The following is a 26,190-nucleotide window of genomic DNA, read 5'->3' on the forward strand; positions in this document are numbered from 1 at the left end:
ATCATCTTTCTCGTAATTAATTTGTTTGTTCGGTGCCTTCTGTTGGGTGATATCTCTTTCTTGCTTATAACGAATTCTGTTTCTGATGACTGTATAGTCGTATCCTCCCCTGTTGAAAAAAACGTCCTCGGGTTTATGTCCTGTGACCGAGTGAATGGTTTTATTGTACTGTCGTACTGCTTCGAATATTACCTCTTCTTGTTTACCTTTGGTTTCCTTTACTAGTAAGTTAGTTAGCTCCACTATTGTGCTGTGCGTCCGCTCTACTTGACCGTTCGTTGTCGAATGTTGTGGTGGCACTGCTGTGTGCTATATATGTAGTCGATCGTATAAGGATTTTGCTACTACATTAACATATGTCGGGTCGTTATCAGTTGTTAAGTTCGTTGCGTATGGGAATATTTGGGATAGTATTTCATTCAAATATATGTATGAGTTTTTCTTATCTGGTATTTTTCTTATATAGCAGAATTTTGAGTATCTATCTACTGTAGTTATATATATTTGGTTGTCCATAAAAAATGTATCCATGTGCAGATGTGTACCTACTTAATTTGGTATTGGTGTTTTTCCGTAAAGTAATTTATTAGGACGTCTGTCGTATTTACATTTTTTACATATCTCACATATTTGTGCTGCCTTCTTTGCCATATCTCGCATGTTAGGCCAGTAATAGCTCTCAGACAGTTCTTTTATATTATTTCTATAATTTCTATGTGCTCTTCTGTGTATTTGTTCAACTATCTCATTCTGTTCATTTTCGTCAGTGATGTCTCTGACTAATGCATTTGTTATTACAAAAGTAGTGGTTGGGAAAGTTTGTACTAGTGTAGTTTTTATTTTGTATAGAATTTCTTCGGTAGTGATTATGGCGTTAATATTGTTTGGGTGTAGTACGCCTTTAATATCACTTATCAATTGTTCTATAGTTGTGAAGTATATGGTATGTCTAAATTTTCCGAATATGTTTTTACTTCCTATTCTTACTAATCCATTGTTAGTTTGGATAATAATTTGATTATTAAAATGGTTTAAGCTAGTGCCTACCCTTCTTATGGTTTCAGTGGGTGAGCTGAGTTGAGAGTGCTGCGATTCTGAGTCGGTTAATTGATTAATTTGTTGCCGACTTAGTGCATCCGCAACGATGTTTTGAGAACCTGGTTTGTATACCAATTTGGCACCGTATTCTGTTATTTGGTTTTTCCACCTTTTTAGTTTATTATTAGGGTTCTTCTCTGAAATAGAGTAGGTTAAGGACTGATGATCCGTATAGATTGTAAGGTCTGATCGTCCATATAAATAGTTTCTGAGTTTTTGTAGTGCCCAAATTATGGCTAATAACTCTTTTTCGTTTGTGCTATATTTTTGTTCCGTCTCGCTTAGTGTTCTGGACATAAAACAAATGGGATTTCTACCTTGGGATAACACAGCTCCTATGGCAAAATTACTTGCGTCCGTGGTTAAATCAAAGGGTTTATTGAAATCGGGTTGAAAGAGTTCGACTAGTGCTTGTAATTCCTTTTTTAATATATTCATCGCTTTTATGGCTTCCTCATCTAATTTTATTTGCATTCTTTCACTTTGCTTTTTCTTTACGATACCGTTTTCTCCTCTTAAAAACAATGTTAGGGGTTTGGTAATCTTGGCGTAGTCTTTGATGAATTTTCTATAATATCCTGCTAGCCCTAAAAATTATCTTAATTCTTTCAGATTCATAGGAACAGGGTAGTTTTTTATGGTCTCAATTTTTTGTGGGTCTACAGTTATTCTGTTATGCTTAATAATATGTCCTAAATATTCAGTGCTGTCTTTGAAAAAATTAGATTTTTCATATGAAATCTCCATATTTGCTTGACGCAGTGCATTTATAACAATTCTTATGTGTTCCATATGTTCATCATGTGAGGATGAATATATTAACAAATCGTCTATATATACATGTACGAATTTTCCTATGTAATTTCTTAATATGTCATCTACGCATCTTTGAAATATTGAAGGTGCATTCTTTAGTCCAAACGGCAGCCTTAAGAATTCATATTTTGCTCCGTTTATGCTAAAGGCTGTCTTTTCGGTGTCTGACTCCTTGATTTTTATCTGATGGAAACCTGCTTCCAAATCTAGGGTTGTAAAAACAGTTGCTTTACCTTAATTCTGTATTGTCATGTTGACATCAGGTATGGGATATCTATCGGTAATGGTTTCGCTATTCAATTTCTGGAAGTCTATGACCATTCTTCTCTTAAGGTTTCCTAACTCGTCAGTTCCTTTCTTTGGTACAGTCCCAACGGGTGAGTTATAGGGACTCTTACTGGGTTTAATTATATTATTCTCTAGCATTTTATTTATTTCTTTATTTATGAAATTATTGTCTGAAAAGGGGTAAGGGTACTGTTTCGTCCATATTGGCTCTTCAGTTTTAGTGCGAATCGTGGCTTCAATTGTTGTTGTAAATGGTAAAATAGGATTTGTTTCCTCATTAATTCTCATAATTTCTTCAACCTCTTTTTTATATTTGCTCTCATCTATTGTGAAATTTACTTGACTGACATCCATTTCTTTTTTCTTCCGCTCTGTTCTCCTGACATACATCATTTTATATTCGAACAGATCTATCTTAGCCTTCATTTCTCTCAAGGATTGTTCTCCTAATATCATATCAAATTCTTTTAATTCTTCGATTTCAAAAAATACTAATTCTTGTCCTAGCATTCTTATCTTCTTAGCTGAGTTTATTGTGTTTGAACCATTCAGAGTTCTACTAACAAATTGTTTAACTGGAAAGGTCTTTCCATTTGGAATATTTTTCCTAATATAATTTAATGTCGAGCCTGTGTCTATTAAAACTAAAAGTTTTTTATTATCATGTAAAATAATCTGAAGACACGGCAGATTATTTACTCGTCTAAAAAAGTAGCTCTATTTTCAAATTCACTTTCATCTATATTTACCTTTAATGACTGATCACTATTATTATCCGTTATTTGATTGATCCTTTGTAGTTTCTGCGGTACTATATTATATCTTGATGACGTTGGTTGGTGGTTTCGTTTAAATGGTTCTCCTCTATTGGGATTAAAAGGTGCATATCCTGCTCTTTGTCGTTCATAGTTGTTTCTGAAAGGATTCTGTTGATACGATTGCTGTTGTTGATGCTGATTATTGGTGGATTGCCGGAATCTTCCTATTGATGTATCCACGTCCATTGGTGTCGGGTTTGATCTTCCCATATGGGGAATAGGTTGAACTCCTGGTTGATACCTCCTTTCATTTTGTGGCTGTTTAGGGTAGTTATACGCTTCTCGTCGTATCGGATTATTCTGCCTTTTATAAAGAATCTCCGTGGCAATTGCCTATGCACTTTCTAAATCTCTTGGTTTTGCTGCATATAATGTGTGTTGAGTAAATTCATCATTTATGCCATTGCGGAAGCAATCTATGGCCATTTCTTTTGTGACCTGCTGTAGAGAGTGAGTATTCCCTGGGTAATCAATTTCAAATTTAGTCATTGCTAAATTAAAGATTTGACAGATCTTGCTGTGGAATTCGGATAGCGTCTGTTTTCCTTGTATTTGTCTTTTCATTTCCTCTATGAGGGCGTTATAGCTTCTAGTATCGGCGTAGCTGTAATCTAGGCGATTGAGTATTGCTTGTAAGTGGAACACTGTGCCATGATTCTGTAGAAGAGTTGCTGGTTCTCCTTCGATCTTCGTGTGACGTATTATAAATAATGCATCGTAATATGGTTTGGTATTAATAAAGGCTTCTATGGGACTCATTGCTGATATAATGGTTGCCCTCCATGTCCTGTATTTGGATGTGTCTCCGTTGAACACTGGTAGCCGTTCGAATAGTCTCAGATTTATTTCATTTGCATTGTTTATCCTGGGACTTATCGGTTGGAATTCTTCGATATTAGGTACTTGCGCTTGCCGCAGCTGGGCTAATTGTGCTTCTATAGCGGCATGAGCTTGTTCCAAGGTTACTAACCTTGCTTCCATAATGATTCCCCTGCTTTGGTCAAACACTTGTAATCGTTTTTTGCGGAAGAGGTCCAGTTTTATTTTCTGGTTCTCCTTGTCCTCTTTTTCAGGACGTGTGGAATTAGATTTTTTAGGAGTTCCTTTTATTATTCACTTATTCACTTATTGAGCCCCCAGTTAAGTATGTACTTTCGATTTTAAATAAAACAATATACTTTATTTGTATCTATATGTACTTTAATGAATTCTTTTGTTTAGTGGCTGCTGATAATGTTCAAAAAAAGGATCTTGCTGATAATGTTTAAGTAGAAATCTTATCTATGCTTACAATGGTTGAATAGGAATCTTTTGTTCGCTGATAATATTTTATTTGGTTTTGTTTATGTTTTGTTTATGTTTGTATTTGGTTTATGTTTAAATAGAAATCTTATCTTTGCTTACAATGTTTTGGTTTCTGATAATGGTTAATAGATAGATAGACAATGTTTAAAGAGGACCATACTTTTTATGTAAACTACTGATTCTATATCATACATGGGATGATGTTATCGGTACAGTAGTGTATTTTCTGTTGCACTAACTTACGTGCATATAATACATAGTACTATCACAATTTGATCTTTATTGCTTTTATAACAAATTTTCTTAGTACATATTACACATTAGGGGTACTCATGTAACCGTATAAATGCCGTATAAATTTATCTAGTGCGTAAACGAGCTGTCAAATTTTGTATGAAAAATCATTTACACAATTTGTATAAATTTACGCGCACATTTCATTGTGTAAACGCGGTAAACTCAAAGGAATTCAACCTTGCAGACATTACAGCAGGCATTTTCATCAGAAATCTCCAACATCAGCAAGTAAAGGCGTTTTAGTTTTGATTTTTCACTTAATCTTGGCATTTTTAATTTGTATAACAATCAAAAAATTTTGTTTGGCAATAATACAGCTGATAAACAGTCAAGTTTATCAAGAGTATTACTAGGTGCGTTCATATAACCGCGTGTGTAAATTGATATAATTTTACACCTTATAAGTTTATATGCTTTCATGAGTCCCCCTATTATTCTCATTATACTATGCCATTATACCAAATTGATATTTTGTGACACCCAAAAGTAAGTTCTTATATAATTGTATATTGTAATAATTGTATAATTTAAAATATTACGAGCAAAAGTAAGAGAAGAGAAAAGAACCCCCAACATAACGAGCTTAGTCAGACTTAAGTATTCATATTAGATTTCGTTTTGATTTCGGCCCAATAGAGTGTGATCTGTTGGATCATTTTTTTTTTCTCTCACTTTATACAGCACACACACTTACCTACATTTTCATAGCGTAATTAGCTATTCGTATTTTAACAATGCTGCAGCCCCGGTTAAGAAACCTGCATTATCTAATTTTTTTTTTGTTGCTTACATACGTTAATAGAAATGAATTATAAATAAATTAGTATTTAAAATGGGAATGCTGGCGTCGCCATTTATTTATAAGTCACGTAGGGTCTACAGGTAAGGGGCCACCGAAAAATAGGTCGGTCGGAGGCCATGGATTTTGAGGGTGGGCAAAGCACCGGGCGTCGCAGCACCACCCGCGGCGCCCCCTATATATATTCGGCCCTTTCCTGTTTTCATTTTAATTTTCAGCTTTTTTTTTTTGCAATTTTATTTTTCAGCAGCTTTTTTTTGAATTTCAGCGTTAGTAACCGGCCATGTCCGGTTCGGTAATTTTTCTTTGCGTTTAGTTTTTTTTTGAATTTGAATTTATAAGCGTTTTGAGTCGGTGTCTGCGCTTCTGTCGGTTTTTTTGAATTTGACAGCTGCTAGTTTGATAGGCATGATATGACATTTTTTTCTGTTTATGGCGCAGGAACAGTAAGGTTGGCAAGGACCCGCCCCAACCGACAATGACTAGCCAATGTTTAAGATTAAAGGGGCTGTGTAGCGCAACATTTCAGGTTGCCAGCGCAATATATAGCTTCTCCAAACTCAATTGTCAACCTCACCTATCCGCGGCGAATCCTGTTTCACTAATAGACGAGGCTCTGGCCACCCCAAGCTCCTCATGGAACTTGGGGGTAGTGAGGGAGGGAATGGCCTGAAGGTTTAGTGTGGCCACATAAATCGTTCCCGAGATGGTCGGGCTAGCACCTTAATGGTGCTATTGTACCGGAGCGTACCGGATTTGTATCCGGCAAAGGACCATCACATCGATAACACTCCCCAAAGCCTTCGGGGAGCAACCTTATCGCTACAACAACAACAACAACAGGGGGCACAAGGATCGAGATATTTAAAAAAATCATATTTGTGGAACACATAATACAAGAATAGAAAGCGACCTGTGAAAAATCGCCACTAGGTGGCACAAGGATCGAGATATTTAAAAAAAGCATATTTGTGGAATACATAATACAAGAATAGAATGCGACTTGTGAAAAAATCGCCGCTAGGTGGCACAAGGATCGAGATATTCAAATAAGTCTTATTTGTTGTCCGATTTGGTCCATATTTGGAACACATAATACATACATAAATAGAAAGCGACCCATGATGTCCAATTTGGCTCATATTTATTTATTTATTTATTCTTACGGTCTTTAAGACCTAGTTTAGGTTAAAATAAGAGATTAACATAAATACTCATGTCACATTTAGTGACGTACAAAATAAAAACAGTTTTTCTTTGAACGTACTAATATTTTCAACAAATATTACATACATTCCTGTAGAAGTAACATCAAAATATTTTGGAGTTGGAGGAGGGACATGGGCAGAGTCGAGTAAATTCTTTGGAAGGATTATATATTGAGGACTTATATTGTAGCAAATTGTCAGGAAAGAGTCCTTGTAATAATGAACTAAATAGAATGAGTTTGTATAAAGCACATACTGATAATCTTATAGACTTAGTTTCTACGAAATCAGAGTGTAATTTTTGTATTTTAGGTGATTTCAATATAGATGTGAGCTGGGCGCCAGTGGGTGAGTTTAACTTTGTACCCCAACAATGTAACTAGCTTTTCCGAAACGTATGTTGTTGACAACTTATTACCAAATTAATTCAATTTTAATTAAACTGTTTAAAACATTAGATCTAATTTTTTTAAGTGAAGATATGAGTTTTTCTTTGGAAGAATGTCTCGACCCTCTTTTATGCCCCGGCTTGCATCATATTTCTCTTGTCCTGCAATTGGAGTTTTACGAATTTAGAAATGTCGACTTAGATTTGCTACCGGATAATTACTGTTTCAAAAATTGCAACTTTAATGCCATTAGCGATATAATCAATTTGCATGATGGGGATACTATATTTTCTGGGAAGAGTGTAAATGAATGCTTTGATCTTTTCAAAGTTAAAGTCAATGTAATTTGCTCCACTTTAACTCCACGAGTGAAAAGGAAATGTTACAAAATACCTTGGTATACAAGAAAGTTGAAAAGACTTAAAAATTTAAGGAATAAATTTTTTAAAAGGTATAAATTATCGAAGATGCGTCTTCATAATGATAAATATTTATTATACTCAAGTAAGTTTAAATCTTTGAGTAAGAAACTTCATAAAGAGTATGTTGCTAAATTTGAAAGGGATATTAAGTTAAACCCTAAATCTTTTTGGCGTTACGTTAAGGCTAAAAAGTCGTGTGCAAGTATCCCATCTCAAGTTTCTTACAATGGAAACTCTGCGTATTCCCTCGGCGAAGCTGTCAACCTCTTTGCTGATTTTTTCGGGGCGAATTTTGAGACTGGGACGTTTCTCACCGAGGAACTAGATACGGAAAATGACACCCCTATTAATTTTGGTCAATTGTCCCTGACTCTTGAAGATGTCATTTGTGGCATCTCGGTGATCAAGTCGTCAGTGCAAATGGATGTAGATGGGTTCTGTTCTTTTTTGTTTAAAAATATTGCAGCAGTTGCGTATCCAATCTTATTAATTTTTAATAAATCTCTCAGGAATGGAGACTTCATAAACGCTTGGAAGGTAACGTGTATTACCCCGATATTCAAGAGTGGTAATAAAAGTAATGTTGCCAACTACCGTCCTATTTCTAAACTCTCCACTGTCTCGAAATTGTTTGAAATTGTAGTTAACGATAAAATATTCTTCGCAGTAAAGACCTTGATTTCACCTAATCAGCATGGATTCATGCCTGGCAGATCAACTGTAACTAATCTAGCAGTATTTTCTGAATACTGTATTTCTTCATTTAATAGGAGGGCACAAGTTGATACTATCTATACCGATTTTTCGAAGGCTTTTGACAAAGTCAACCATTCATTACTAATATCTAAACTTGCTGGCTTGGGCTTCCATTCTAGTATGCTATCTTGGGTGAGATCTTACTTGGCAGATCGTAGCTGTGTTGTTGTGGTGGATGGTATTTCTTCGCGGTCGTTTACTGCCACTTCTGGTGTACACCAAGGGAGTGTGTTGGGTCCCTTATTATTTGTCATCTTTATTAATAGGGGGACTCATGAAAGCATATAAACTTATAAGGTGTAAAATTATATCCATTTACACACGCTGTTATATGAACGCACCTAGTAATACTCTTGATAAACTTGATTATTTATCAGCTGTATTATTGCCAAACAAAATTTTTTTGATTGTTATACAAATTAAAAAATGCCAAGATTAAGTGAAAAATCAAAACTAAAACCCCCTTACTTGCTGATGTTGGAGATTTCTGATGAAAATGCCTGCTGTAATGTCTGTAAGGTTGCATTCCTTTGAGTTTACCGCATTTACACAATGAAATGTGCGCGTAAATTTATACAAATTGTGTAAATGATTTTCCATACAAAATTTGACAGCTCGTTTACGCACTAGATAAATTTATACGTTTACACACTTTATAAGGCATTTGTACGGTTACATGAGTCCCCCTAATGACATACGTCATTGTTTCAGTTATGCTGAATTCTTATTGTATGCTGATGACTTGAAAATTTTTGTAACAATCACGACTCAATCTGAGTCCACTATGCTCCAAGCTGATCTTGATAACGTAATGGACTGGTGTAAACGGAATCGTCTGCTTTTAAATATAAGTAAATGTTTTAGTATTACCTTTGCTAAAACTCGAAATGTTCTTCCTGTTTCTTATCATATTGGGGACTCTACGCTGAGGGTTGTTGATGAAATATCAGATCTTGGTGTAGTATTTGATGCGAAGTTTCTATTTCACAGTCAGATTAATTATGTCATTGCGAAGTCTTATTCCACACTCGCGTTCATTCGCCGTTTCAGTATGGATTTTAGTGATTTTTATACTTTAAAACTTTTATTTACAACCCTAGTGCGGTCTAAACTAGAATATGCTGTTTTCATTTGGAGGCCGTACCATGCCTGCCATATAGACCGACTTGAGCGTAATCAAAAAATTTTTTTTGCGATTTGCCCTCTGGTCTTTGCGTTTTCAGGACCCTGTTCCAACATACAGTTCTAGGTGTCTTTTAATTAACCTTAAATCTTTAGTGAGTAGAAGATCAATGCTTTCATTGACGTTTTTATATGATATCATCAATGGGACGGTTGACTCGCCCTATCTTTTAGAACGTATACGGTTCAATGTACCATCGCGAACCCTTCGATGTCACGATTTTTTCTGGGTAGATAGATTTAGAACGACTTATGCTTCCAATTCTCCAATTGCTAGGGCAATGAGGGGGTTTAATTTGCTGTATTCTATAGATATTGATTTTGCATTAAATAAATTTAGGTTTAAACTGCTATTGAATGAAATAATTTGAATATTATATATTTATTAAATAAAGACTAAAAACAAGAAAATAAAATAATAATAAAAAAATGTTAAGTTAAACGGTTTTATTGAAAACAATACTTACATGAAGTAGTAATAATACTAAAAGCTAGAAAATAATTAGGTAAGTCCTAGGTACTAGTCATCACACTCCTCATCAATCCAGGGAGTTGATTACACAATTAAATAAAAGCGTGGACGCCTCAAATTTCTATTGATAGTCATATATAAGGCCAACTGAACGTTAATAAGGTCAAGCTATGCCTAACATTTTTAGAAATTTCACACGCCGAATGCTTTTATTAAATGTCTGATCAACGCCCTAGATTGATGAGGAGTGGGATGACTAGTACCTAGGACCTACCTAATTATTTTCTAGCTTTTGGTATTCACCCCTATTCTGCATTTCGTTTACGTTCCCGTTCTACGCTCCGCTTTAAACGAAGTGTGGCTATGAGGTTTTAAAAGGAATTATTACATCTGGCAGAACCTTTAGTACTTTTTTCTTCTACTGGCAGTGCTGTAAGCGATCGCCAACCTTTGGACTTGTCAAGTCCCAGGGTGCTGCTTAATTCGATCATTTACGTCCGTCAGGAATAATTTGTAAAATTGATTAAATATTTGTTTGCTTGTTTTTAATTTAATCAAACGATAAAATGGCTCGTGTCTTGGTTGGTGTTAAGCGAGTGATCGACTATGCTGTGAAGGTAAGAAAATCGAATCAATAAACATATGAAATGCAACATATGCACCATTAGAAATCCTTATCACTTGATTTTTTTTGCGTAATCAGTGACCGAGCATCTATATTTACATATTTTTCGACCTTTGTAATCCCGATTCTACTACATTTTAAGATACGCGTGAAGCCCGACAAAACAGGTGTTGTAACCGAAGGCGTTAAACACTCCATGAACCCATTCGACGAGATCGCGGTTGAGGAAGCTATTAAAATGAAGGAAAAAAAACTTGCTGCTGAAGTAATCGCCGTCTCTGTGGGTCCAACACAATCACAAGAAGTACTACGTACTGCCCTGGCAATGGGTGCTGATCGTGGTGTTCATGTTGAAGTATCCGGCAAAGATTACGATTTGTTGCAACCATTACATGTCTCAAAAATACTGGCTAAATTAGCCTTGGATGAGAAAGCGGATCTGGTAATATTGGGCAAGCAAGCTATTGATGATGATAGTAATCAGACGGCACAGATGACTGCTGCAGTGCTGGATTGGCCTCAGGGCACGTTTTGTAATAAAATTGAAAAGAGCGATACAGGTTTGACTATCAAGCGTGAAATTGATGGTGGCCTAGAAACGATAAAAACTAAAGTTCCCGCTGTGTTAAGCGCCGATTTGCGTTTGAATACACCACGGTATGCAACGTTGCCAAATATTATGAAAGCCAAGAAAAAGCCCATAAAAAAAACGACACCTAAAGACTTGGGAGTTGATATAGCACCACGCATTGATATTATCTCGGTTGAAGAACCACCCGTACGTCAAGCAGGTGCTGTGGTACCAGATGTAGATGCTCTCGTTAGCAAACTTAAAGAAGGTGGACATATTTAAAGATATTAAAATAAATTGAAAACCTGTGTCTATCCAAAAAATGTATTTTTATAGTTAATATTCTGATGCTTTCCTACGTTTTGTTTTATTCTAGGTTATAGATAATTTCAATAACTGGAATTGATTCAAATAACAAATTTCCCAAGCTCTTTTTATTTTATACCTTATTTTTTCTGAATATATATACATATGTACCTTATTAATTGGATATTTTAAATAAATGTACAAATCCGTATTCCAAAGGAGCAACTAACTTAACGCTTTATAGGATAATGCTTGACTGTAACCACTAAAAATCACAGCTAACTGTATCTTCAATATGTTAGATTCTGCAAACAATCTAATAGTCAGTCCCTCTTTCCCTGTCATGCGCAATGTGTGACGAACGCTCGATCTTTCAATTTTACTGTCTAACCAATCCCTCTATTAGCAACCTTTTAAAGTGGAACCCTGTTTAAACTGCAGCTTTCCCTAAAGACCCCTTTTAGAGTATTCTTATAACGATTCCCTGGAGGAACGTGCCCATTTATATCTGGACATGTCTTTCTATCCGCCAACCCTGCCCAAGATATTGATGGAGCGGTTTTTGTCGTTTTGCTTGTTTGAAATAATCCCAGCTAACATTTAATATTTGTAGAAGCTACAGCGTTGTAGCAAACATACCACCATGATTCGTGATGTTAATGCCATAGCATATAACTCGAAAGCATTCACTTCCGATTAAATGCAGTCGGAGGGACACCTCGCGAGACACTTTCAAACCCAATCTAGTAGCCTCTGTCGAATCGTTGGAAGTGCTGTGAATAGTGAGGGGCCAATATTTCAGTCAATGGAGTCAAATGCAATCATTGGTGAATCAGGAACGTCTGAACTGCGATGAGTGATTTATTTTTTAGTATTTAACCGCTTTAAAATTCCACTTCCTACTATTCCTATACCAACACAAACCTGTTTTTATTCCTATAAACTAGAGTACAATGCTTGTTTAGAAAGATTTGAACAAATTTGGTGTCGTGCCACTTAGCAAATGTATGCATCTACATTAAACCGTATTAAACACACTAAAAATCGGTTTCATACGAAGCATTTTTGAAAAGGCAATTTGCAGGTATGTCGTGAGGAGAAAATTAATAACTTCCTCATGAGGGTTACCAGAACATTTTTTGCGGTTACTTGCGGAACTACTTTCCATTGGGTAGCCAGTCAAAAGAGTAAAAAAAAAATCGACCGCGGTAGTCGGGCTAGACCATAGTCATACCCAGCAAAGATATACCAATATCCGCAACACTCCATAAAACCATCAGTGAATGTTCTTTTGCCGTTACAACTTCGCTATGGAGAAGAACTTTTGTTTTTCTACACGGTCTAGTGTATATCCATGCATAAATACTAACAAATGTAAGTACATAATGAATTCAATATCATTGTCATTTTATTAAATGCTACAAAAACGAAAGAATGTTGCGTCCTTCCCATAAATGGCAGTTCATCGAGCTCAGGGTCGACGCACAATACATTTAAGGAATTTTTAGAATGTGAAAATCCGTATCCGATATTTGATATACTCACTTTATTTGTATTGATGAGCGACTTACATGGCAATTAACTTTAGTCAATAGTCTGTATTTTTGTATATGCAGTAAAAATGTTTTACTAAAATATTTAGTTTTTATAAAAATTACTTGAATATAAAAAAATGTAAAACTAATCCTAAAACTACTATATAAGCAGTATTTTCCTTTATGCATAATTATTTATCCTTGGCAGCATTCCCTAAAGAAGGGCGGCGAAAATATGATGGTGCACAGAAAATAAGACATTCATAAATGCACATTTGTCTTTATAATAATGCTATCAAAGTTAAGAAGTACATACATACATTTGCATGAGTTTATCATTGGTATAGTATAGAAAGGGAATAAGTAGTATACTTCACACGAGAAATTCGTAACAAAAAACAGATAAATAAATTGACTCTAACTTGGATCAGTGAGATTCAGTTGTTCCAGAAGGCTGAATTAGAAAATGGCAACCAGAATATATAACCAGCTTCTAAATGAAGCAGATATGCTGTACTATGGACTTAGAACAGAACAGGTTATATTCTTCTTGGTCATACTATACTAACGATAGTGAGATACCTACATGCATTGATTAATAAATCATAATTATATATTGCCTAATGGAGATATACATATCTTTTATCCTAATATAAGAAAATAGTTTAGCTAAAATTTAGTTTCGTTGAAAAGTTGCATTAATTGCCAATCCTCAATTTGTTCGTCGTTTAATATACCCGAATAGACTTATCGCAATGCTGTTTTATCACTGAAACGTAGAATTCGAGTAAGCATTGTGGTAATGCATGGAATCTGCTTTTGTTGGTGCATATCTGGGTTATCTGGCGTACAAGATTCAAAGTCAACAGCCACACGCTGGCACACAAACGTCAATAAAGTGAGAATATCCAAACGTTTACCATTGGCTGCCAACTCGGCGCATAGTGATTGCATAAACCAAGATCCACGTGTAGTGTTCCGCCAGGAATAGAAACCAGGTATGGTTGAGTAAGCAATCAAAAAGTCTGCATGCAAGGGAATTTTGTAGCTCATCGACGATTCACCATCGGTCTCAGTTTGGCCTGCACGTTTCATTGTTACACCCGGATCGAGTCGGTCACCTTGACAAGCTTGTATGAAAAATAATTTCGGTTTACCACCCAAGCTAGGGCAGTGCTGTGGTGTAAAGTATGCCCATATTTGATCTAATTTATATTGAACATCCTTCGCATAGATATATCCCAGTTCGCCATGTGAGAGTATTGCAATTAAAATGCAGTCATTGTCACGATGATCCTGTTGTCCAGCCCATTCCACATGTTGCTTCAATAGTTTCAAGCTGCAATCTTTGAAAACTTTTACATCAAAATCCAGTTGCTTGAGCACACGAGCTAAATTGTCACAATCAACATTGGTGCCTGCACGAGATTTCAATGTGGGCACCTCAAAATTTTCGTGGTTGAAAATTAGTGCCATTCCACGATTCTTGTGCCGCATATTATATTCAGCTGCATGACGGTCCGTTACCATGCGTGCAGTGTAACTATGATAACTACTGCCATAACCATTAGCTAATTGACCGATAGCACCACTACCTGAAGCACCTACAGCGTTGCCACCGGCTCCAGTATAATAACTACTACCACCAACTTGAGCACCGGACGAAGAAGAGTTAAGCGATCCGAAAGCGTCTGTTAAATCGTTAGTTGTACCCACTTGATCTTCGGAGACGCTCATTGTGAAATTATTTGATGCACCTTCGTTGTTGTTGTTTTATCAGCGCTTCGTGTTGTAACAAAACTAGGATCTGTGTTGTAAAATGAATTTTTCACTTTTGGGACTCCTCAAGGAGATGAGTCACGATATTTTTGGTGTACTTGAAATGCACTTTGTTTAGTTTGAGTAGGAAAACAGCGAGTTTTAAGCGTCCGATCGTTTGTGTTATTTGTTGTATTTTGATGTTTTTTGCCTGCGCGTTGCGTTCGACGCTTGCATTTACCTTTTTTTATGCAGCTGTCAAATTATTAAACTCAGGGTTGCATTTGGCTTGCATTTAAACAATCCTCGTGTTCCAATGGTACATGAACCAGATACGGTTAGAGAGTTGGCCCATAATGCGGCAGATCATTTGGGTTAGTACCAGGAGACTTAAGGGCGAATTAATGGTGACTTATAACCACAAAGCCATAACTAAATAAATCAGCTGATCGAACCTACCTTATGGAAAGGAATGTAATCGATTAGGGTAAAAGTCTAGTTGAGGGGTCGACTGCTAATACGCTACCAAAAATATCGAGTGAGGTGTCAAAAGACGCGTATTAATCTCGAGAACAATAATCTGAAGGCGGAAAAGAAAAATTTTATATATGTCCGGAGATATTTGCAGTTGAAGTTGGCGATTTCCATGTGGTTGTTGTTGTGTTAGTACCCAAAAAAAAATTGTGCATCACCGTGGCGGTAGCCACGGTTATACCACACACTCGGACTTGGCATGGCGTAGCCCAGGGTTATTTTTTATAAGCGCGGCCGAAGGCCGCCAACGCAGAAAGGTGTTCTGCGCAAAAATACTATGGATCCGACCCTCGGTTTCGGAGAAACCCGCGGGTCTTTTTTCAATTTTTCGTTAATATCTTTTGAACGCGTTAAAATTTTTATTTTCCGCCTTCGGATTATTAATACTGATGTCAAGACGCGTCGTTTGACAACTCTTTCTATATTTTTGGTAGCGTATTAGCAGTCGACCCCTCAACTAGACTATTACCTCGATTAATTGTGCCATACCATAACGCTAACGCCATAGCCAATCAATTAGTTTTTGGTTCCTCGCCATATCCATAACCTAAAAATATTTGAGTTGGTGAATTTAATAACTTTTTGTAGATTTTCTTCATTGTTTTGGATACGTTATGACTAATAGATTTATTTTTTGTGGAATATGTTTGTAATTTTTTGCGTTTTCTTCATTTTTATGAATTTTTCACGATTTTTAGGTTAAGGCACCATTAATCGATCACATTGAGATAGTTATGGATATGGGTATGGTTACGACTATGGCGTTAGGGTTAAGGAAGTTTAATTTGGCTTTTAGGGGGGTTAAACATAGCTTCGTCCTACAAATGCGTATTGATCTCGATAACAATAATCCGAAGGCGGAAAAGAAAAATTTGATATCTGTCCGGAGATATTTGCGGTAATAGTCTAGTTGAGGGGTCGACTGCTAATACGCGTCAAGAAATATCGAGAGAGGTGTCAAAAGACGCGTAAATGGTCGACATTTGGGACGTCCATGTTGTAAATAAGGTCGCGGAAGATTTAGTCGGTGATAATGCCAGGTTTCGCGAGGCGAAAAAACTGGAGAGATCAGGGAGGTAGCCGTTTATTCTGTTGCAGAGCTCATCGATCTGTGGGCCTGGGCCTGTGGCCATTATTGCCCAGTCATCGGCGTATGAAACGATAGTGACTCCTTCTGGTGGTGAAGGTAACTTAGATATGTAGAAATTAAACAAATTGGGGATAGGACACCACCCTGTGGCATCCTTTGTTTAATTCTTCTTGGTTTTGATGTTTCGTTTCTAAATTGCACCGATGCCAGCCGACCACCCAGATAATTTGCGGTCCACCTTTTAAGACATGGAGGAAGGGTAGACCCTTCCAATTCTTGCAGTAACGTGCCATGGTTGACCGTATCAAACGCTTTTGATAGGTCTAGCGCTACGAGTACTGTTCTATGGTGGGGGTTTTGATTCAAACCGCAATTTATCTGGGTGGTGATGGCATTTAGCGCGGTGGTGATGCTATGAATTTTTCTGGTAGCTTCGTCCTACAAATGCGTATTGATCTCGATAACAATAATCCGAAGGCGGAAAAGAAAAATTTGATATCTGTCGGGAGATATTTGCAGTTGAAGCAAATGGAGAGGTTTCAAAAGACGTTTTTTGAAATAAGTATCAATAATCCGAAGGGGCAAAAGGTCTTAGTGTTTAAATGATCTCCTTCGGATAATTGATATCGGGGTGAAGCGGGTTTTTCGATTCTTCAAACCAAAGGGAGCGGCGGTGCCTCCAGGACGAGTAAGGTGTCATTTTTTCAGGAACTATGATGAGATCCGCCAACATGAACGTGGAATGCTCCGTTGAGCTTGTTTCTGTTGTGCAAATAGTACTTCATCCTATCCATCTAATAGGTACGCCACTAACAAGTTTTCAGCAGGATTGGTTCGTAGGGAAGCCGCTGTTAGAGCTGCTGGTTCCACTTTACAATTGCAAAGATGGTTGGTGCCATGTGGGGGCACACAGCATGCAGGAACTATTTTAAATATGTCGGGGTTAAACCTGTTACAGTATCCGGAGCGGGGTTCAAGGCGTCGCTTGCGCGCAATAACTGCTCAGCTGTTCTAGCCCATATTTAATAGGTGATCCGCTGGAGAGAAAGTGTAAGATCGGAAGGACAAACTAAATGGTTTATTTCGAGGTAGTCAGGCAAGTACCTTACTGGAGCGTACCGGATTATATCCGCCAAGGAACTATCAACATCGTTAACACTCCAAAACATTTGGCGAATATCTTTGTTGCTAATAGAACAACAACAAAGGGTGATAAAGTCTTCCTCCACCCGCTCGAAACTCCATGGAGTCACCCCTTTGTTTGTTTCCAAAAAAGGCTGTCACTGGGTTGCTTACTGGGGTGGAGTTTTGTCTTGAAGTCGTAGGCTCTGTCCAAGCGCCAAAGCAAATCAACGCGAAAAAAGTATTTATGTAAATCCGCCATAATGAATAGTTCTTGCCTTCCAAGGCTTTCTCTATGCATATAGGGACCCTATACAGAGCAATGCCTATCGACATGCCTTTGGCGTACGTCTGTCCAGATGAAGAAAACAATCTTTCATTTGTGCTCGACTTCATATACTCATCTATGATATATCAAGGCATTTCTGCCTAGCGAAGGAATAATCAAAAAAAAAAAAAACATCATTATCCTATTCTTTGATCAGTACATGAACTTCTTTGCCCGTAGACAGGACTTTCCTTAATTCTCAAAAGCATTCAAAGCCTTTACTGACGTTTTTCCAAGAGGATTTCTTTCACTCATCTCCCGTTTGTAGATTCTCATCCAGGGACGGAAAATAATAATTATTTTTTTTTCGGAGTCGGAAAAGTCCTGGTCAAATGTTTGAGTTCCCAGGTATCCCTATAGCAATATCATGCATCCTTTTTATTTTTCGAACTTTTTCCATAAAAGTCCACATATAAAAGTAAAATCTGTATTTTTATTTCTTGAATCCGATAGAACTAGTTAATCTCGGACTTTTAAAAATAAAAGTCCGGAAATGAAAGTTAAATCCGGACTTTTATTTTTTAATTTAATTAAAAAAATTTTTAATTCGGATAAGCCGTTTCTTTGTTATCAAGTCGGACTTTTATTTTGCTCTTAAAAAATAAAAGTAAAAAAAAAATATAATCCGAAAATAATTTTTATCTTGATCCAAATATATTTATATTTAAAGTCCAAAATTAATAGTTTTGCAAGGAATTATATTATAAAAGGAATAACAGTTTAAGCTCCTGTTCTCAACAGTTGCCTATAGTCGTCTTATGAGTCCTAGCAGTCCGAGACTTTTGCCAGCTTAAAAGTACCATAGTGGATTTGATTTGCCCCTTCATATATTTAGAGGCCAGGATTTTATTGTACATATACAAATATGCCTATTCGGGTGGGTCGATTTGTATGGACGAAAGTTAACCGATATCGCGCCATCGATTTTTCGGGAGGATTTGGCCTCAGGAAAAAAGTTCCACTACGCATACCCAAAAAAATAAATTTCGAGCCTTCGAAATTTCATTTTTTTGACTTTTTTCCAATTTGATTTTTAAGGTTTTTTTTCATGACATACTAAACAAATTTTCATATGTATGTTAATGCATATTAAAATATTTTTGTTTTTATTTTATAAAAAACTGTTATCGCCAACGTTTTTAGCGAATATTTTTGGCTCGGACAGGATATACATAAAAATTTTACAATCAAATGAAAATTATTTTAGTAGGTCATGAAAAAACCTTAAAGATCAAAGTCGAAAAAAGTAAAAAAAAAAATGAAATTTCGCAGCCTCGTAAATAATTTTTTTTGGGTATGCATTGTGGAACTTTTTTTCCTTTCGAAAAATCGATGGCGCGATATCGGTTAATAAATCGACCCAGTCTAATTCTGCCACGAAAATTGTACATTACTACAGGCTCATTCCATTTTAAGACACCCGGTCCGCGCAGGACATGATTTTTGATTTCGATGAAATTTTAATATGTTGTTCTTTGATCAAAATAATGAAACACGTATATTTTTTTGCCTCAAAATAATTTTTTTTTCGGATTTATCGGCGATTGAATTCCATAAAATGCAGTCGGTATTTTATTCACCTATTTTTTCAACTGTCAATAACTTTGTCAAAAATTAACCGATTCTCATAATTTTTTCTTTGAAATGTTATATAACTTTATAAACAATAGCATATAGTTTAAAAAAAAATTTTGTTTAGTATTTAGTAAAAATTTACAATTTTTAACAACATTTGGTTAATTCGTTGTAGTTCTATAAATAGAACAAAATCAGCAACAATACCAGTTTCTCTGAAACCGCCTTACAAACATGCATAACTTCAAAACATAATTATATACGAAGTATGTGATGTGTAGAATATTAATATATGCAAAAGAAGGCAATTGGGAAAACTTTACAACAACTAAGGCATGACGTAGCTGAATGCGTTTGTAACCATTTCAACTGTCGTAGGAGTGCGGGTTCGAATCCCACTCCCGGGAGAAAAGGCTTTGAAGAGATTTACAAGGTATAATCGAAACAGCTGTCGCCTTGTCCGTCCTGATGTCATGTTGTTTAAATTTTTCCCAAATTATTAAATAAATTAAAAAATTTATGACTTTTCAAAAATTAATTTCTCAAAAAACCATACTTTTTTTCATTTAAACTTTTTCTATATTGAGTGAACAGTTCATATATCAACTTGGCTAAATGCCTATTAGCCGAAACTTGTTGTTTTCGAGATATGAATTTTTGAATATTAAACATTTTTTCTCCCATTTATTGATGCAATGCATTACAGCATATAATAACTTTGTCAAAAATTAACCGATTCTCATGATTTCACCTTTGAAATGTTTGTTATTACTTTTAATTTTATATACATTTATAAACAATTGCATATAGTTACAAAAAAATATTTTTTTAGTATTTAGTAAAAGTGTATGACTTTTTTTCAAAAATTAATAATTCAAAAAAACGGTTATTGTTTTTTGTTTTTTTCCATATATTAATTAATTACATATCAGCATACAAGGCGATCAATGCCAAATGCTTAAAATTAATTAAAATATCACATTTATTATTAAAACATTCATTTGTTGTTATTTTTCAGAATATGGCAAAATATTTCACTAAACCTACAATGCCGTCACAAGAGCCTTTGCCATGTCCTGTTACAAAATCACTGTAATTCTGTAACGTTTTTAAAAACGAGAAATTAATTTTTGAAAAAAGTCATACATTTTTACTAAATACTGAACAAAAATTGTTTTTAAGCTAAATGCTATTGTTTATAAAGTTATATAAAAGTAAATATAATAACGAACATTTCAAAGCAAAAATCATGAGAATCGGTTGATTTTTGACAAAGTTATTGACAGTTGAAAAAAATAGGTGAACAAAATACCGACTGCATTTTATGGAATTCAATTGCTGATAAATCCGAAAAAAATTTTTTTTGAGGCAAAAAAAAAAAAATACACGTTTTTCATTATTTTGACCAAAGAACAACATATTAAAATTTCATCGAAATCAAAAATCATGTCCTGCGCGGACCGAGTGTCTTAAAATGGAATGAGCCTACATATTTCCTCTAGTTGTTGTGTTTTATTTTTTAAATATCAACCGCCGAATTCTGACCCTTGACTCCTAATTATTGTTTTAGCTTAGTTATTTTGGCCCTATTTAAAAATAATACCAACAGTCGCAATTGGGCTAGAACAATTGTCAGTCAGTGCAAACCAGAGCCCGTATAGTTTTATACGATCACTGATGAAAACCCGATTTCACTCAAATGATAAGTATGAATCTGTCAATTTTATTTATAAAAATAGTAGTGAAACATGAATCTAATGAGTACGTTTCCTAAACAAATAAGTTCATTGGTTCATGATTACGTCGGTTACTAGCAAATATACGTAATTCAAAGGAGTCACCATTTCAGAACTATTGTGATTTAAAAATGGATATAGATAACGGATCGTATAACACGATACGGTCGAAGAATAGGGACTTAAATATATATATTGCCAAAACAACTTATTAGCTTCAAAATATGTTTAAGTGTACTATTCGTAATCAAAATATAGTTCACTTTCTTTGCAATTTTGTTCAATCCATTCGTCGAAACGTTTTGATGACTCTGTTGAAAAATAATTTCGCCAATCGCCAATTTCACCCTTCCTGATGAATTTACTTTCTTCACCGCTATTGTTAAAATCGATATTATTATTCTGACCATCTGCGAAGTTTTTCAGCAATGGTTCCAGATTCACAGCAGGATTTGACTGCATTTTATCAAACTTCAAATGGTCACAAATTCGTGTCAAGTCCTCTTCGGTGAGTTGATAATCAACCTCAAGAAATTCAGCACAACTACGTACCACTTTTGGCAGATCTCGTTTCATATCTTCGTACTTCAAAAATAATATATTCGGCTCATTGTGACGTTGCCAAAATGGTAACACGTGATTCCAATATGAACCCATAGGTGAACGCTCATTTAGAAACAGCTCTAAAAAATCTTCGAACGAACCTCTCAGACCATGCACCAACTTACAGTAGTAATAGAAGGATACACAAAGATCTTTGGGATTACGGGCAGTGTATATGATCTGCAAGACGGACAATGTTTTGGATTTGTTAAAATTTGAGTACGCCACATTAAAGATAAGTCAGTTATTTTAATATTGGGACGTTCGTATATACATTTTTCAGACCAAATTCAAAAAGTTCCAATTCATTTTCAGAAAATTACAATCCAAGTTCAGAATTTCCATTTGAGAAAAAAAAATCTTGCTCCACTTCAGAGAGGGGTAGGTATCTAAAACCTAGATAGATTTCATGGGCTCATATTGTTATCAGAAATATGGTCGATCATCTGGTGAGCGCAGGACACAAGGGCAACATATGCTCGCCGATTCCTTCTGCAGCTGGTATTTTGTACATCTGTTGGCACTGGCCACACCTAATTGCGTGTAAGGTCAAAGTTCAGTGTTCTGTAAGAACTTCCAACAAGAGCTCACATTATGTCCTTTTTGGTCATAAGACTAACTTTGTTGGTTTAAAGTATAGGGCTTTCCTTCTTGGTTGATCGTGTGCAACTCTTGCCTCTATTTTATCCACTAATCTGAGAACGGAATATAAATATATAGAAGTCAGCTTTTTTTTCCCTCAGAGGAGATATTACTCCGCAGTGCCCCTTTTCAAGGCACCATAGTAGTAATCTTCTTGCAAATCAATACATAGCTAATTTTCCTAGACGGGTTTTAAGCTGGATATATGATATGCTAATCAGGCTTTAGTCATTTGGGGTACAAGTGGCTGATCCCTCCGTAGAAACTACGGCGAGCTGTCCTCCAAGAGTGCAGCACATCGTTCAGTTTTAGGTCCGGTTTTTCAGTGCAAGTTTAAACTCCAGTTAAAGTTTACTAGAATTTAGCCTTGCTCCTTCGGCCGCTTAAGCTACGACGAGCAGCAATTTTTTATGTTACAAAGTTACAAGGTTAAACTCTAATTAGCTTTAACTGTAGTTTAAATTCGAACTAAAAAAACGGGACTTAAGCACCCCTCAAATATTATCGTGAGTCGCTCTGACGAACTTTCTATCCGATATTTGTAGTATTGCAGGCAATATGCCCACGATTTAACTATGAAGAAAGTTATTTTATTTATTTATTTACAAGTTGTTACTGAACACCCAATATTGATATTACTCACAAGTTCTGGTACATACTATCCAATAAAAATTTTGCGCCGATAAGCGCCTTGAGAGACTTTTCATTACATTCCCTTTAGAATGAAGTCGGTTAAGGTCAACCTAACGAATCCTAAGCGTGCAATATAAAATCTTAAAAGCCTACAATTTGAACTTATTGTAATTCTGAGCTGGGTTGTAATTTTCCGAATATGAATAATGTGACCTTTAACGAGAGTAGTTAAATTTTGCTTACTTACTTTTGGTTTTACAGTCTCGAAAGCACGTGGCAGCAAATCCCATGGAAGATGCGAACGTCCGAATCGTGGCCGCGACATGTTACGCACAACATCAACAGTATTTCCAATTGAGTTTCTAAGAAAATCACACATAAAAAAAATTCTGCACCTGTCGATTACACAATGGTCATGATCTCAACTTACGTGACCCATTCATAATGATCCTCACTAAATAGTGCCGACAGCTCAATCAATGGCGAACGTATTTGTTGCATCTGTTTGGCACCCTCGAAATTAAGCTTATTGCCAAGCAACCAAATCATCTCTTGAGCCCATGTCGAGCCGGTGCGGGGATAGGAGATCATCCAAACATCATCCTCATAGATGGGAAGATCTCGTATGGACTCCGCTATGTTCATAAACTTGCGCGGCAGTACTACATGTCCGGGCAAGACTTCAATAAAGCACTCTTTCTTCGGGAAAAGCGCATCTATCTGTGTCGAAATATCTTTATCCAACTCTTTAAATGTCAACTGCATTTCGTATGTATTTGACTTTTACAACTGAAGCCTGTGTACTACATTCGATTTTGTTGAAGTCTTGCGAAAAACTATTTCAATTGTTGGTTGCAGCTCCACTTCGAAGTGGAAGAAATCATTGTGAATCGCATAGTGGACAGGAAATGTTGCAGCTCAGCAATATATTTGTTGCTTTTTTTTATACTCAGGGTGCTTTGCACACAGAGTATATTAACTTTGATTGGATAACGGTTGGTTGTACGGGTATAAAGGAATCGAGATAGATATAGACTTCCATATATCAAAATCATCAGTGTCAAACTAATTTTGATTGAGCCATGTCCGTCCGTCCGTTAACACGATAGCTTGAGTAAATATTGAGATGTCTTCACCAAATTTGGTACACGAGCTTATCTGGACCCAGAATAGATTGATATTGAAAATGAGCGAAATCAGATGATAACCACGCCCAATTTTATATATAACATTTTGGAAAACACAAAAAACCTGATTGTTTAGTAAATAATACACCTAGAATGTTGAAATTTGACATATGGACTGATATTGAGACTTGATAAAAATTTGATAAATTTTTTTTAAATGGGCGTGGCACCGCCCACTTGTAATAAAATCAATTTTACAAATATTCAAGGTTCGATTCGAGCTCAAGGCCAGAACAATAATTTTTTTTTTCTAATATTATTATTATAAATATTATTAATCATAAATCAAAAATTGTTAAACCTATCGTAACAACATTCGACAGAGAGGTTGCCTTTACTATAAGGAATGTTTTGAAGAAACATTAACGAAAAGAAATTGGACGAATAAAATAAGCTATATCTTTGCAGAAAAGAGCTTTATATCAATGGTATTTCGTTTCCCAAGTGGATTTATAACTATAAATAGGAAAAACTTCAAATTTAAAAAATGGGCGTGGCACCGCCCCTTTTATGACTAAGCAACTTTCTATATTCCGGGAGCCATAACTCGAAGAAACATCAACGGATCGTAATAAAATTGTGTACACATATTTTCCTTATAGCAGAAAATATTTATAGTAAAAATGGACGGGATCGCCTAAAGACCACGGCAACTTAGATATAAAACAAGTTTTAAAGGGTCGTAGACTAGAATAATAAGCTAAAACTTAGCAAAAAATAGTTTTGAATCAACGAAATTTCAGTTCAAGTTTTACTGTAAGAGGAAATGGGGAGACATTTTTTTTTAAGCGGGCGGTGCCACGTGTTATGTAGAAAAGTAATTTATCTGAAATGAAATGTACAATTGAAGCTCACGCTGAGTATATAATGTTCGGTTACACCCGAACTTAGACACCTTTACTTGTTTGTACTTAATGTGTGTGTTTTACTGGAAAGTCTATGAAAATGATGGTGAAAGCAAAAACATTTTCCGCAAGATATGTACTTACTCCGCATCCGCAATTTGTGTAGATTTTCCATGGCTACGTTTGAACCAACTACGATTGGTTTTACCGCAAACCGGTTGCATTCGCAGATGACCTTAAATTGAGGTGAATAATTATGTACGAATATTTTGCTTGCACGTACGTAGGTGCATATCTCGGTATGCACGAAAATACAAACAATTGCAATTAATTGCAATTTACTGTCAACTAAAACGTGATCATCTCCTATACATTTTTTTTATTATAAATAGTATTTTTTAGCCAAAATCCGTGTTCAGCCTACATAAATACTAAGGTACGCAAATGTTCTGTAGGTGTGGAGAAAGCAATTTCTTGCAGCTCTTAAAAATTTAGAATTGCCCCAATTAAATAAAAACTTGTTAGCTAATTTCTGAAATTGGCGCTCAACCGATTACGATCTTTTTAAACTCTTCAGCCAAACGCAGAATAAGGGATATATGTTCGACCTTTGTCTTAATCAGATAAATATTCTTCCTAACATATTTTATAAGACTTTAGATTAAGCTTACGTGGACGATATATCTACATTCTCTTTGAGTCAGAGTGAAATCTCGTCTTACCGGAAAATTATTACCATCCTTAATCACTTCCTCACTTACCTTAGAACATCGCACTAAACCATGTGAGTCTAGTAGTTGCCGTCTTGAAAAATTTAATAACTGTTTAATTAACGTGCCCTGAATATGTATCATGAAAATATTGAGCTAAACATCTCTCATTTGGATCATAACATTTACTCGCAATTTGAAACGTAAATTTGCCAATGACGTACCAACGAAAGTCTGTCTCACTAAGTAATATAAAACTTCTAAAAATAAAAAATAAAACGGTAATTTTAGTTATGAACAATTTTTGGTTTAAAAAAAAGTTACTTACACTCAATCCTATGTGTGAACTATTTTCAAGAAAATAAAAAGTTACACAAAACAAAGCGTTTATTAACAACATGATACACTTCATTTGCCATACAACTTTCGGATAGTTTTTCATCTCTCGACACCGTCAGTTTGTTTGTCGGAATCGAACTCCAGTATTTTGATTTCCTATTCAGACCATAGTAGCGTGTGGGGGCAATAGTAATTCCTCGT

The 26,190-nt window shown here is 35.6% G+C and overlaps 3 protein-coding genes across 3 annotated transcripts; 1 reads left to right on the top strand and 2 right to left on the bottom strand.

Moving 5' to 3' along the window:
* The first annotated feature begins 10,300 nt into the window (after window positions 1-10,300).
* Window positions 10,301-11,563, top strand: Etfb (Electron transfer flavoprotein beta subunit). The gene is made up of 2 exons (XM_067763461.1): window positions 10,301-10,467; window positions 10,618-11,563. The coding sequence occupies exons 1-2, from the start codon at window positions 10,417-10,419 to the stop codon at window positions 11,326-11,328; spliced, it is 762 nt and encodes a 253-aa protein (XP_067619562.1). The 5' UTR covers window positions 10,301-10,416; the 3' UTR covers window positions 11,329-11,563.
* Window positions 10,911-14,888, bottom strand: Drice (Death related ICE-like caspase). The gene has a single exon (XM_067763460.1). The coding sequence runs from the start codon at window positions 14,622-14,624 to the stop codon at window positions 13,635-13,637; it is 990 nt and encodes a 329-aa protein (XP_067619561.1). The 5' UTR covers window positions 14,625-14,888; the 3' UTR covers window positions 10,911-13,634.
* Window positions 14,889-20,695: 5,807 nt separating this feature from the next.
* On the bottom strand, window positions 20,696-25,806 carry St2 (Sulfotransferase 2). Its single transcript, XM_067776485.1, has 4 exons — window positions 25,702-25,806; window positions 23,339-24,066; window positions 23,156-23,270; window positions 20,696-21,813 (listed from the first exon to the last, which is right to left on the bottom strand). The coding sequence occupies exons 2-4, from the start codon at window positions 23,671-23,673 to the stop codon at window positions 21,268-21,270; spliced, it is 996 nt and encodes a 331-aa protein (XP_067632586.1). The 5' UTR covers window positions 23,674-24,066; window positions 25,702-25,806; the 3' UTR covers window positions 20,696-21,267.
* Window positions 25,807-26,190: the final 384 nt, after the last annotated feature.

The sequence above is a fragment of the Eurosta solidaginis genome, chromosome 1, assembly GCF_040869045.1.
Source record: "Eurosta solidaginis isolate ZX-2024a chromosome 1, ASM4086904v1, whole genome shotgun sequence".
NCBI classification, from domain to species: Eukaryota; Metazoa; Arthropoda; class Insecta; order Diptera; family Tephritidae; genus Eurosta; species Eurosta solidaginis.